At 31.5% G+C, this 12,726-nt stretch overlaps 1 protein-coding gene across 12 annotated transcripts in view; it reads left to right on the forward strand.

Annotated features, from left to right (window-relative positions):
* Window positions 1–12,726, forward strand: part of Dmd (dystrophin) — a 2,168,746-nt gene that overhangs the window by 607,063 nt on the left and 1,548,957 nt on the right. For 11 of the 12 annotated variants that reach the window (XM_074062730.1, XM_074062731.1, XM_074062740.1 and 8 more), the window contains one exon: window positions 615–746. The exons of the other annotated variant lie outside the window; for it this stretch is intronic. In XM_074062730.1, the coding sequence (XP_073918831.1) occupies window positions 615–746 (132 nt within the window). The remainder of the gene's footprint in view (window positions 1–614; window positions 747–12,726) is intronic. 12 annotated transcript variants of the gene reach the window in all.

Genomic DNA, 12,726 nt, shown 5'->3' on the forward strand with positions numbered 1-12,726 from the left:
GAATCCATATGATGAAATTCTTTATTAAATCAGTATATAGAATGCAGAGGGGTTCTTCCATTAATTGCCTTTTCTCACTCTTAACAGCAAATATTTGGGGATATTTTCTTAGAGAAAAAAACAATGAAAAATAACCCTTTAGCAAAATTTGTGCTCAAGGTGTGGGAAGTTCTTAGGCCTAATTTTCTCACCCTACTGAGCTATTTCTATATTTAGTTTATGAAGACTTCAATCCTTTCCAGGGTGTTGACCTGATAAATTCTGGCTTAGTTTTACTTTGGGTTCAGAACAAATTGCTTTTGGATGCTTGTTTTCGCTAGATTGAAGAGCACCATGCCATATAAGCACTGGAGTTGGGTCCTTATGAAATCCCCATGATTAAATCCCACCCTGCCTTCATTATCTTCCCAGATTATTTGCTCTCCAACATGACAAGAATTGTGAACTCCATAATTCTTAGAGTGTGCCAGTTTTTAATATCACTAATATGTGCTTAAGATTAAATGTTTCATCTTACGTTTTCCACTTAATGTTCTGCTTTGCACAGTGTTGGAAAGTAGTCCTTCTAGGTTATTTACCATATTTCCTCCTCCTCTCTTCCAAATCTTCTACAGATCACAGTCAGTCTAGCTCAGGGTTATGAGCGAACTTCTTTCTCTCCTAAGCCTCGGTTCAAGAGCTATGCCTATACACAAGCTGCTTATGTCAGCTCCTCTGACCTCTCACGGAGCCCATTTCCTTTACAGGTCTGTCAACATTTACTCTCTCTTCTACAAACTAGAGAACTTCTTCCAAAATAATGTACCATTGCTTTTGCTTGTTTGAAGTTTTCAGGGCTATATTTCTCCTTCAGACCTATTTTGTTTTACCCAGTTTTATTAAATTCCCTCACTTGATGCTGCTTTGTTGAGATGTCTTTAAGTTCAATAAATGTTGATTCTTCATGAATGTGGATTCCCATAATAGTGATTTATATTTTTTGATATAATTATTTATAAGGTTCTTTATTTTTACAAAGGCTACCACTGATTTGAAAACATGAAGCTTATTAAAAGATTTATCTGAAAAGTGTACAAAAATATAAAAATTTCTAATTACTACATGTGGAGATTTTCCTAGATATCTGATACATAAATGAAATATATACTTTCAGTATCTACCTTTATTGTATATGCATTCTATAACATTATATTGTATTCAAGGAAAATATAACTACAAGGTTTTTCATATGATTTCCTTTAATTTTACTATTTTAAATTTTTACATAACAGGCTTTACAGTATTTATAGGAAAAGGTCACACCAAAACCATGTCTAATTCTTTGTACCCTTTAATACAGTCTACATGAGGGACTTCTTAGTGGGGTTTTCCACCCTTGCAGTATTGTAGGAAAACTAAAAATATAAGAAATTATAGTTTTGCATATGCTAGAGCATAGGAATGAAAAGTACTAGAATTCCAAGATTTGCAGGAATTTCTTTTTATATGAAAGCTTTATTTGGCTCAGTAGGGTAGTTTGAAAAGTTCTTGAGAAAGTGACTTTTGTCAAAAACTACACATTGAATGGAAGTTTAGTAATTATGGAGCTGATCATTTTGGTAAATTTGAAAACATACGTTTTCTGAGACTCACAGATTTTCTTTTCAAGGTAGTGATATGCATTTAATTAGCAATTTATGTGGCAGTTAATTATTCTATGAGGCTGAAAATTGTAAGCTGTAAATGATTTCCCTCAAAGCGACATCTATTTTAGTGATAGTTATGCCCTTTATAGTTTTCTTGCAAAGCTGAACAAAGGAGACTAAGTCTCCTAACTTTGCCTTATGTTCTGTTTATTTTCCATCCAAATTTTGACAAATGCAAGTTGTAAAATCTTGAACAAGAGACTTGTTTCCTTATAACAGTAAATATTAATTTTGTCATATGTTATCATTTATGCCATGTCACATATATAAAAAAGACCTAATTCCTTGTAACATCCTTTAAAGATAGGGAATGCTGTTTTTAATCACGATTTTAGATTTAAATTCATCTGCCCTTCTTACCCCATCCATATCTTACTAACTCTGCCTTAACAGTCCCCTGACTGTCCAGACTGTTTTTTTCATCACCCTTTCACATGGACATCACCAAGACTTAAGGAATAGATGTTATATTCTGAAGTAGAGGAACATAAGGCAAGGCAAAGATATAAGTTTTTCTCCCTCCCTCATTATCACTTTATTGAGTTGCCTTTTCTAGAAGGTTTTCTCCAGTGCCCATTCTTGCAACACATTTTTACCTCATTACCACCTCATTAAGGCATTGTTCAGGTATGACTTCTTAATGAAGTAATTGTAAATGGACTTAAATTTTGCCAGACTCTATTTGTTCACTCTACCTTTGTCTAAATATTGCTAACTTCTTAATATGTCATGAAAAGTCAATGAATTCATTTATCTGTTTTATTTAATGTAAGTCACTGAAATAAACATGATGCTTTGTAAAAAGAAGCAGCAAAAATCACAAAAGGTGTGGAAAGGTATATTCTGAATGTTTCTAAAGGAATACGATGTTACACGTAGTTAAGTTTGATATGTTTATATCTTTATTCATACTAACAATTTTTTCTAAAGTTTCAGAAGGAAACTATACTGCCCTCTATAGGTAGTATCTGTTCTAATTCCAGTGAACTCAAAACTTGCTGGATTCCTTTGCATTTTATTGAAGTGTTTGGTAATATACAAGGGAACACGTAGTTTTCCTTTAGAGAGAGAGCCATACAGGAGACTGTCCCGTATGGAAAACATAAAAAGTATCAGTCACCTTTATTAGGTCTCAATACCCCAAACTTGGAAAATCTGATTTATACTCATTAAAGTTGTGAACTTTCTGAGGTGAAACTATCTGATCTAGCTCAGAATCCCTACAAATTAATCAGTTAGCCTCATAGTTTACCAAGAGGAAATACTACTTAGTGTGAGCCTCCCAAATTCCCTAATATATAATTTAATGTTGTGAGTGAAAAACATCCTTTATATAATTGTATTCAATTTCTATTTTTGTAACTGATCATAAATCTCATTCTATTCCTAGCCTTTTATTTAAAACAATCTCTAATCACTCTTTAATATTCAATGTCGCATTCTCTCTCCTAGAGCCTCACCCAGTCCAGGACTTCTGGAGACACTCATACCATGTGCATATCCCCTCTCTTCAAACACATTACTTTAATTTACCTTATGAATATACTTTTTGTGTGATTTTTTTCTTTTACCTATCACTTTCTGTAGAGAATGATTTATTCATTAATTCATTTATTCAAAAAACAAGTATTCTTATTCACTAAATCAAATCCTTTTCTTTAGCTCTCATGACTTCTACCGTCATTGAAGTACTATTCTTAGGTCTCTAGATTCCTTTTTCAACTGTTCCATGTCTTTCTTTATCTGGCTCTTTCTCCTTTTCCAACTCCAGGAAGACCCCTTGATATTCTTATCTTTATTCTTATTCTCTTATCAGGATGATTTAATCCCTTGTCTCCACTTTGTATACAAATGACAGTCCTATCTTACCTCTTCCAATCTCTCTCCAATTACAGCCACATTTCTAACTCATTCCAAACTCTTTGGTAGGTATCTATACTTTTATGTATGTTGATATCTCAAATCTAGTATATCTCGAAGTGAACTTTTTTTCATGGCTCACAAAATTTTTCCTTGTCCTATCTGTTATGTAAATAACAAAAGAATATGATTCAGTAGTCATAGAGGCTTACATACAAGATATATTCTGTCTTCTCTACATTGATCTGATATTCAATAATGAAACAAATTTAATTATTTCTCTACATACTTTCTCCATTAAGTTGTGTTCACTCAATTTTCATGGATGATATTCTGGTTAAAGTGTTTTACCAATCAACCCCAAGTACTAGGTTGTCCTCTTCCTTCTGTATTGACTGCACATGAGCATTTTCTTTCTTACAGAAGCACTGTGAAGCTGCCTTTATGCTAGAAATATCATATGGAAAAAATTCCACTACATACCTGTATTTCTGCTACAAAAACTTTTTTAATTTTTGTGTTCCTTATACAATTTAGGCCACATTCATTAAAAAAAAACCCTTTGATCCCTAAGAATTATGATTCGTTCTTTCATGCTTCAATCAGTAATGAGACCTTGGAAAATGATCTATATTTTGCTTATGCTTCTGTAATTCCATATGGATTAAAGGTAATCATACTCCTTGGAATCTTGCCAGAATAGCAAAAAGTCACTTCTCTTATGTAATATTTGCAGTTTTAAAAAGTTTTTCAAATACATATCTACTTTGACCACTACAATAAACAGTGAGATTATTTTATTGGAGTAACATTTTAGGGAACATTTAAATAGAATGACTTTTTTTAAGCAGCTAATAACTTGCAGAAATGTTATTCAAACCTAATGTCACGACTTCTAGTACAGATTTGATGTTTCACCACTTGACATCCCAGCCTCAACAGCCAAAAATTTTGTTCCCTTCTCATTACCATTGCTTCCTTCCTCTTTGTCTTTTAATATCTGTAGATAGTAAAACATATTTGGAAAGAAAAAAGCACCATCCTTTCTGCTTCTTCTCTTTGTGTGATGAGCAATAGCTGGTAACATTAGGGAGAATATCCTCTCCTGAATAGGACATGTAAATAATTATTTATGCATTTTAAATAATTATTTATGCATTTGTAAAATGAGAAGCCCAATTGAGCATTTAAAATAGAGTTAGTGAACATAAAATGTGTAGAAAAATGTAGGAAACATCTCCATAATAGAAAAGATCTGTAAAATATCACAAATGTAATAATTATTTCTGGCAGTAAAATTGGTTCTTGTAATAACAAAGCAAACCCATACTTATGGGTTTGGTATGGGAATAGCAAACCCATACTTATGGGTCTCTTCAAAATAATTGATGGTGAAATCAAGAATAACAGAGTTATATTTTAAAATTTTAGCTAACAAATATTCATAAAGTATAAGTTTAGGCTGATATACAATCAATAATACCAGTTAGATATTCACAAACCTGAAGAAATATAAATGAAATACCCATCATACAAACTGCATGCATTCACTCAATGTTTGTCTCTATTCAGAAACAATTTGTGCTTCTCAGAGGTTCAGGGGATACTTAAAATGTTTCCACATTTTGGCTATCATGAATAGTGTTGCAATGAACGCAGAAGTGCAAATGTCTCTTAGAAACTCTGATTTCAATTCTATGGATAAATATGTAGAAGTTAAATTGTTGGATTATATAGTATTACTGTTTTTAATTTTCTAGTAACTTCCATTTTGTTTCCAATGCTTTTTAAAAATAGTAACTACTTAATTTAATAATGTATCAATATGATTTTGATTTGCACTTCCCTGATAATTAGTGGTATTAACATCTCTTCACATGTCTATTGATCATTTGTATATCTTCTTTGAGAATTTTCTATTTAAGCCTTTGGACCATTTTTATTTAGTTTTAGTTTTTAGTTATTGAATTATATAAGTAGCTCATATTTTAAAAATTTACCATCTAGTGTATATATAGTTTGCAAGTATTTTCTCCTATTCACTAGGTTATCTTGGAATGATTTTGATTGTTTCCTTTTCTGAGCAGAAAGTTTTTAATTTTATGTCACCCTACTTACTGTTTGACTTATTGGTCTATTTTTGCTTTTGTTGCCTGTGTTTTTGGTCTCACATCCTTACATCATTACCAGGGTGAATGTTTCAAAGATTTTCCCTACATTTTTGTTCTAAGAGTTTGTTTTATAGATTCAGGTCTTACAGTTAGGTCTTTTATCAATTTTTACCGGATTTCTGCATATGGTATAAGATAAGAGTCCAATTTCATTCTTTCATATATTGACATCTAGTATTTTGGTCACCATTTGTTGAAGAGATTGTTCTTCCCACACTGTATATTGTTGGCATCATTGTCAAAAATTGGTTAACCATATGTGACATGAGTGGATTTATTCCTGGAATCTCTTTTTGAACTATTTATTTATTTGTAGTGCTCTGTATTGAACCCAAGGCCTTATGCATGCTAGGCAATTACTATATCACTGACCAACATCCTAGTCCTGGAATCTTAAACCATTTCATTGCTCTGTCTGTCCTCATGACAATACTATTCTCTTTTAATTACTGTAGCTTTATAATACATTTTGAAATCAGGAAATATGATGCCTCCAATTTTGCTTTTTCTTTATATTGATTTGGTTGTTTAGAATCCTTAGTGATTCTACATGAATTTTACAATTTTTTATATTTGTTTTTAAAAAATCCCAGTGATGCTTCAATAGGCATTGCAATCAGTCCAGTTGGATAATGTGAACATTTTAACAATTCTAAACTTTCCAATCAATAAATGTGGAATACCTTTCAATTTGTTTTTGTCTTCTTTAATTTTCTTCATCAATGTTTTGTAGTTTTCAGAGTACAGTTGCAAATGAGATTTATTTTCTAATTTTCTTTTCAGGGAATTTATTTGTCATTTACAAAGAGGGAAAATATTACTTTCTTTTTTGTGATTTTTCATTATTCTTGCCCAATTTCTACAAGTAGGACGTCCAGTACCCTGTAGAGTAGAAGTGGCAAGAATGGGAATCTTTGGCTTTTCTTAATTTTAAGTGAAAGTCTTTCAGTTTGTCACTATTGAAAATTATATTAGCCATTGTTGTTTCATCTAAGACCTTTGTTAAATTGGAACAATTTCTTTTCATGAAGTATTTAGGGGGAGTTTTTTAATATCATAAAATGTGGTTCAATTTTATTAAATACCTTTTCAACATTTATGGGGATCATTATATGACTTTAAATCGTCTACTCTATTAATGTAGAGTGTCACACTAATCGATTTTTATAGTTGAAACATCCTTGCATCTAAGAAATAAATTCCATCTGGTTATGATGTATGATCTTTTTAATATGCTGTTGAAGTCAATTTGCTAGCATTTTGTTGATGATCTTGGACTTTACATTCCACGGAGATTCTGGCCTATAGTTTTCTTACGGTGTCTTTTCCCATCTTTGATATTAAGGTGTTTCTGGTGCCATATAATGAATTTGTAAGTGTTCCCTTCACTTTAATTCTTTTGAAAGAGTTCAATTAAAAATTGGCATAAGTTTTAACATCTTTGGTAGAAATTAACTGCAAAATTATCTAGCCCTTGACTTTGCTTTCTTGAGAGGTTTTTGATGACTGATTCTTCTTACTGATATTGGTCTTTTCAGACTTTTTATTTCTTCTGGATTTAATCTTTAAAGTATTTTTATTTTTCCAGGAATTATTCCATTTTTTCCAGGCTATCAAGCTTGTTGGTGTACAATTGTTTATAGATAGCTCCCATGCTCCTTTGTATTTCTGTAGCACCAGTTTTAAGGTCACCTCCTTCATTTCTGACTTTGTATTTTCTTTCTTTTTTCCTTAGTGTAACTAAGAGTTTGTAAAATTTTTTTTATATTTTTTAAACTACAACTCTTATTTTATGAATATTTTGTATTTTTCCTAGTCTCTATTTTACTTTCAACTGATCTGATTTTAATATTTCATTCCCTTTGCAAAACTTGGGTTCTGTTTTTCTATCTCTTTGAAGTATAATATTAGGTCATTGATTTGAGGGCTTCTTTTTTCATATGGGAGTTTCATATTCTAAACCTCCTTTTTAGTATTGCTTTTGCTTCATCCCATAATTTTGGTATGTTTTATTTTCATTTTCAGTTGTCTCAAGATATTTTCTTATTTCCCTTTTGATTTATTTAGTTTATTGTTTGTTGAAAAGTATGCTGGTTAATTTTCACGTATTTGTGAATTTTGCAGTTTTTCTTTTGCTGTTGATCTATAATTTCATTTCATGAGATTAGAAAAGATATTTGTAATGATTTCATAGTTCTTAACTTTTTAAATACTTGTATTGTGACCTAATATATTATCTATTATGAAGAAAGTTCCATGTTCACTTAAGAAGAACGCAGCATGCTGCTGTTGGTTGGAATGTTATAGATAAATCTATTAGGTCCATTTGGTTTCTAATGCTAAGTCCATTGTTTCTTTGTTGATTTTCTACTTGGTTGTTTATAATTTTCCAATGTTAGCTACATAATATTCTTATATTTCAAGTGATATTTTTGTTAGATATTCTAAAATTACATGTGTAGATTTTATTCCTTAAACAATACACATTGAACACTGATAATATAACTCTTCTAGGAACTGAAGTTTGGTGAACAAAGAAGAAAATGCTATGTGCTCTTCAGGTACTTAATTTATAGATGGAAAAAGAGACCAAAAATATTTTCAAATGAAAATTTAAACCTCTATATGTTGTTCAAAACACTGTGAAGGAGACAAAAAGGCTGAAATTTAAACAACAGCAATAATAATGAGAATGTTAAGATTAAAGGGCATTCTTGTTATCATAGTCTAAAAGTATGGAGGTTCATAAAGATAATCTGGTATAAATTTATATGAATAACAGACCATAACTTATTGTCCCAGAGAGACACTAAACTTCATGATAGCTTTAAACAAAAATGTACTATTATTATTTCAAAATGATTTATTTATTGCTAATTATAAAACAGGACTGTCAAAAGGCTAAACTTTTTCCAAACACTTAAAAAGTTTGAATAGTTCCATTACTCTGGTACTATGTCTTTAATAAATAAGGGCACTAGCCAGTTTATTTTTTCTACTCATCAAATAAATTCTCTTACCTTGTTTATCAAAGAAATATTGTAGCTCTGAGCATTTATACCTAAATTATTCCCTATATAGTACATAGGGAAGAACATATTCTAAAATGATGGAGGCTACATATATAGCATTATAGTTCATATAATGAATGATAAATGTCTTATATAAACTTTTAATAGACATCCAAAAACTTGCTTTTAGAAATTACTTTAGAACCAAACCACTTATTTTTGAGAGAGAGAGAGAGAGAGAGAGAGAGAGAGAGAGAGAGAGAGATTTGAGGTACAGGCAAAAATGGACTGCACAGAGCCAAATATACCTTGAAAAAGAACCCTTTACAATACCACAGGCATTGTACAACAAGAATATATAACCTCTGATGCACTTCCTACTCCATAAACAGAACAGACAGCACTTGGATTATGTTTCAAATAGCTTTGAACATAAACATAAATGATATATATCACATAAAGAAATGCATGCATGCTAAAGTCTTTAAACCTGTGCACTGAGAAAAGAATATTTATAGTTATTCTTATTTTGAAATGCCTAGTTAACAATTCAGAATATTGTCTTGTAAGGTTTGAATAAAGATGTGGTTGATATCAAGACCTACATGGAGTACATCATACCTTATCCATTTACTATAATCACAATTTAGACAGAGTTTCTGATAAATAATTAAAGCAATGTACTTTTAAAAGAAGGCTTACTTAGTTAAAGGAAATCTCTCATTAAATCCTCAATTTTTATTTTGGAATTTAAGGGCCAAAACACACCAATTATTCTAACAGGTGCATCTGCATTTACGAAATGTAATAAATGCTAAGTATGTCATTTACATTTGCTAATTCTTATTTTTAAAACAGTTTTTTGAAGATTTATCTCTAATTTATGGATTAGGAAACTGAGGCTAGAAATATTGAATATTGTGGGAATGCCATTTTTCTACTTAATATATTTTAAGTGATAATTCCATAGGTCAGGAACTTTTTCTGCCATGTGTGTTACAAATATTTTTTCTTGATTTATTCTATTTGTGTTTATTTAGATGCTATTAAACACTGAAATGATGCAAATTTTTTGGAAAAGGAATAAAGAGTGTTTTATAACTTAGCTCTGAGATGAAAAGAGGAGATGAAAAGCTTATTTCTTTTTGGGAACTGAATATGACTTTTTCCTTTGAAGAATAAGTTTCCTCATCTCTAGAGATGATTTCAATTTTACTTGGTGGCTAAAATAATTACTACATATCATATTAATCATTGTTATCACATTCTTACACAAGAGGCACTCATATGTGTTTGAAAATTAAAAATAATAATGCAAATCAACATTCACATTTTTAAAATTAGGCTATAATCTTAAAGTAATATAATCTGAAAATATAGGATAAAGGCTTACTTTTTCTCTTGCCAAAGATACTTGGGATTTCTGGAAGAAAGGATGACTAATTTGACCTACCATGGTAGAAAATCACATTTCCTGTCAGGAGTAGTCTGTTTTCTGTTTCTGTAACAAAATAACCATGGATGGGTAATGCATAAAGAAAATAATTTTATTTAGTTGACAGTTTTGAAGGCTGGCCATCAAAGATTGGAAAGCCCATTGTTCTAGCATCTGGTGAGGGCATTCTGCATACATCACAACATGACAAATGGCATGATGGTAGAGCATTTGCGAGAAAGAAAGAGCAGTCACATGGCAAGACAGGAAACAAGAGAGATTGAGGGGCCAGACTTGCTCTTTTTATAACCACCCACTCTTGAGCACATTAATTGGAGTTCTACAAGAACACTCATCCCTTCTGAGGGAGGTAACTCCAATTACCTGAGCACCTTTAACTTAGGCCCAATCTCAATAAAACTACATTTCAGAACAAGTCTCAGTGCATGAATCACAACACCATCTATCTCTTAATACCTGAGATAGTACTAGAAAGGCAGCTTAGGATGATACAAAGAGGGAATAAATGTCTACATAATAAATATATCTGAAAGTTCTCATTTAACATGTTATATTTTATGGAGTTTTGTGGGTACAGAAGTGGTGAATGAATTACAATGGAGCTAGCTAATCTGTGTTACAATGGATAAACAGGGAAGGCTTCTTATTTGTTATTATTAATAGAGTGTTTGGATCGCCTCATGTAAAGTAGATGAATTGTGTCCTAATTAACTATTTTGGACTCCTTAAAAAATATCAGTGCCAGGGTTGATGTAGTGGCTCAAGTGGTAGAGTGCCTTCCTAGCAAGCATGAGACCCTAAATTTAAACCCTGTACTGCCAAAAAATATCAATGCCAAATTCCCATACATTTTAAAGAAATCAGATGAATCTTGGAGGGAGTAAGAATGTATGTTAAAGTCCGGATTGATCATCTTAGTTGTTTCATGATTCAGTTGTTCCTTTCTTAATGAATCTGTGTAATGCTCTACTCACTTGTCTGATACAGGATTAGCTCATCCAAGTAATACATGCATGCTTATCTTGTTCTCCATTTACTATTGCCATACAGCAAAGCTCCTCAACAATTAAGAGCTTACAAAAACAATATTCTTTTTTAAATTATTTCTTTTAATTCTGAGGGTCAGCTGGGCTCACAATTTCTCAGAAGATAGTAGCAGAGGCTGGAGTCATTGTGAATGCTTCTACCCTCACATTTCTTGTGGGTAACAATGGGATTCTAGCCAGAGCTGTTGGCCATAACACCTTTATGTGGCTTCACAGTATTATCTGTGGTCCCTCACAGAATGCTGGCTGGATTCCAAAAGCAAATGATTTAAAGAGTACCAGGTAGAATCTTTTGTGATTTAGTATTGTAAATCTTATAGTGTAACTTTAACCAGGGTCACAGGTCTACCAATATGCAAGGAGAGGGAAAATAAACCAAAAAGTTGGTGGAGATCTGCCAATGTTACATTGTGCAGAGTGTTTGCAGGATGACACATCTTATTTACCCATCTTGAAAGCATACCATCCATCAAACTTCACAAGATTCTTATGAGAAACGTAGATCAGTTACCCTTGGGGACAGAAATTATCCTTGAAGTAAACATTGATAATTGTTATGTGACTTCTTATTTCCAGTTCATCTGTCTGGTGATTCAGCTAGAGAAATCTGTATTCATGTTCCTCCTTTACTTATACCATATCCACATTGAAAAGATTGACATTTTAAATATTTATTTCTATTAGTTCAGCTATTCACATTATAATGATGCCAATGATGAGAGCTACATATAACAATGGGATTATTTCACAATAAAATTTACTTACTGTGAATAATTGTGAAAATGTTTATTAGGCTTCTCTGGGATGTTTAGCTAATTTAAAATCTTAGTACATTTTATCCTCATTATAATATGTCTCAAGGAAATTTTTGGCTGAAAAATTAGCATTATAAAAAGAGTACCTTAATTAGAAATTTCTGTATCATGGGTCAGATTGCTAAATCCAGTGGCAATTATCTGCTTCCTGAGATATGTAGTTCTCTTTCTGAAGCATTAAAATTTACTTTATAATACCTCAAAAACTACTTTCAAGAGGAAATATGGATCATTAATGGAATTAGAAATAAGAAGTGCCCATGGATTCTCATACCACTATTTCATCATTTACATTTTACATGAGCTTGGTGATTAGTTATTTTAACTATTTGGTACCTCAAATAGTTCAGGAACAAGTATGCCAGAAGCAAAATAGCATTACCATTAACTTGCTAATTGCTTTTTGCCCACTTGCTCCTAGGGGCCAGGAATTAGTGTGAAATAAAGAATTCTTATGGTTTTAAAAATCTTGCCAGTTATATGTCCTCATAATTTATAGTGATAGCAATTATTTATTGAATGTTTAAAAGTATTTAATATGGAAATCTGTCGAATCATGTGTTGGTTAGAATGCATGTTGTAACTATCATAAAACTAAACATCAAAAAATAAATTATGGGAATTATTTGTAACTTTTATAACGTACAAAGCTATATAGCCTTCACATATAAATAAATCTGGG

The sequence above is a fragment of the Castor canadensis genome, chromosome X (genome assembly GCF_047511655.1).
Source record: "Castor canadensis chromosome X, mCasCan1.hap1v2, whole genome shotgun sequence".
Classification (NCBI taxonomy): domain Eukaryota; kingdom Metazoa; phylum Chordata; class Mammalia; order Rodentia; family Castoridae; genus Castor; species Castor canadensis.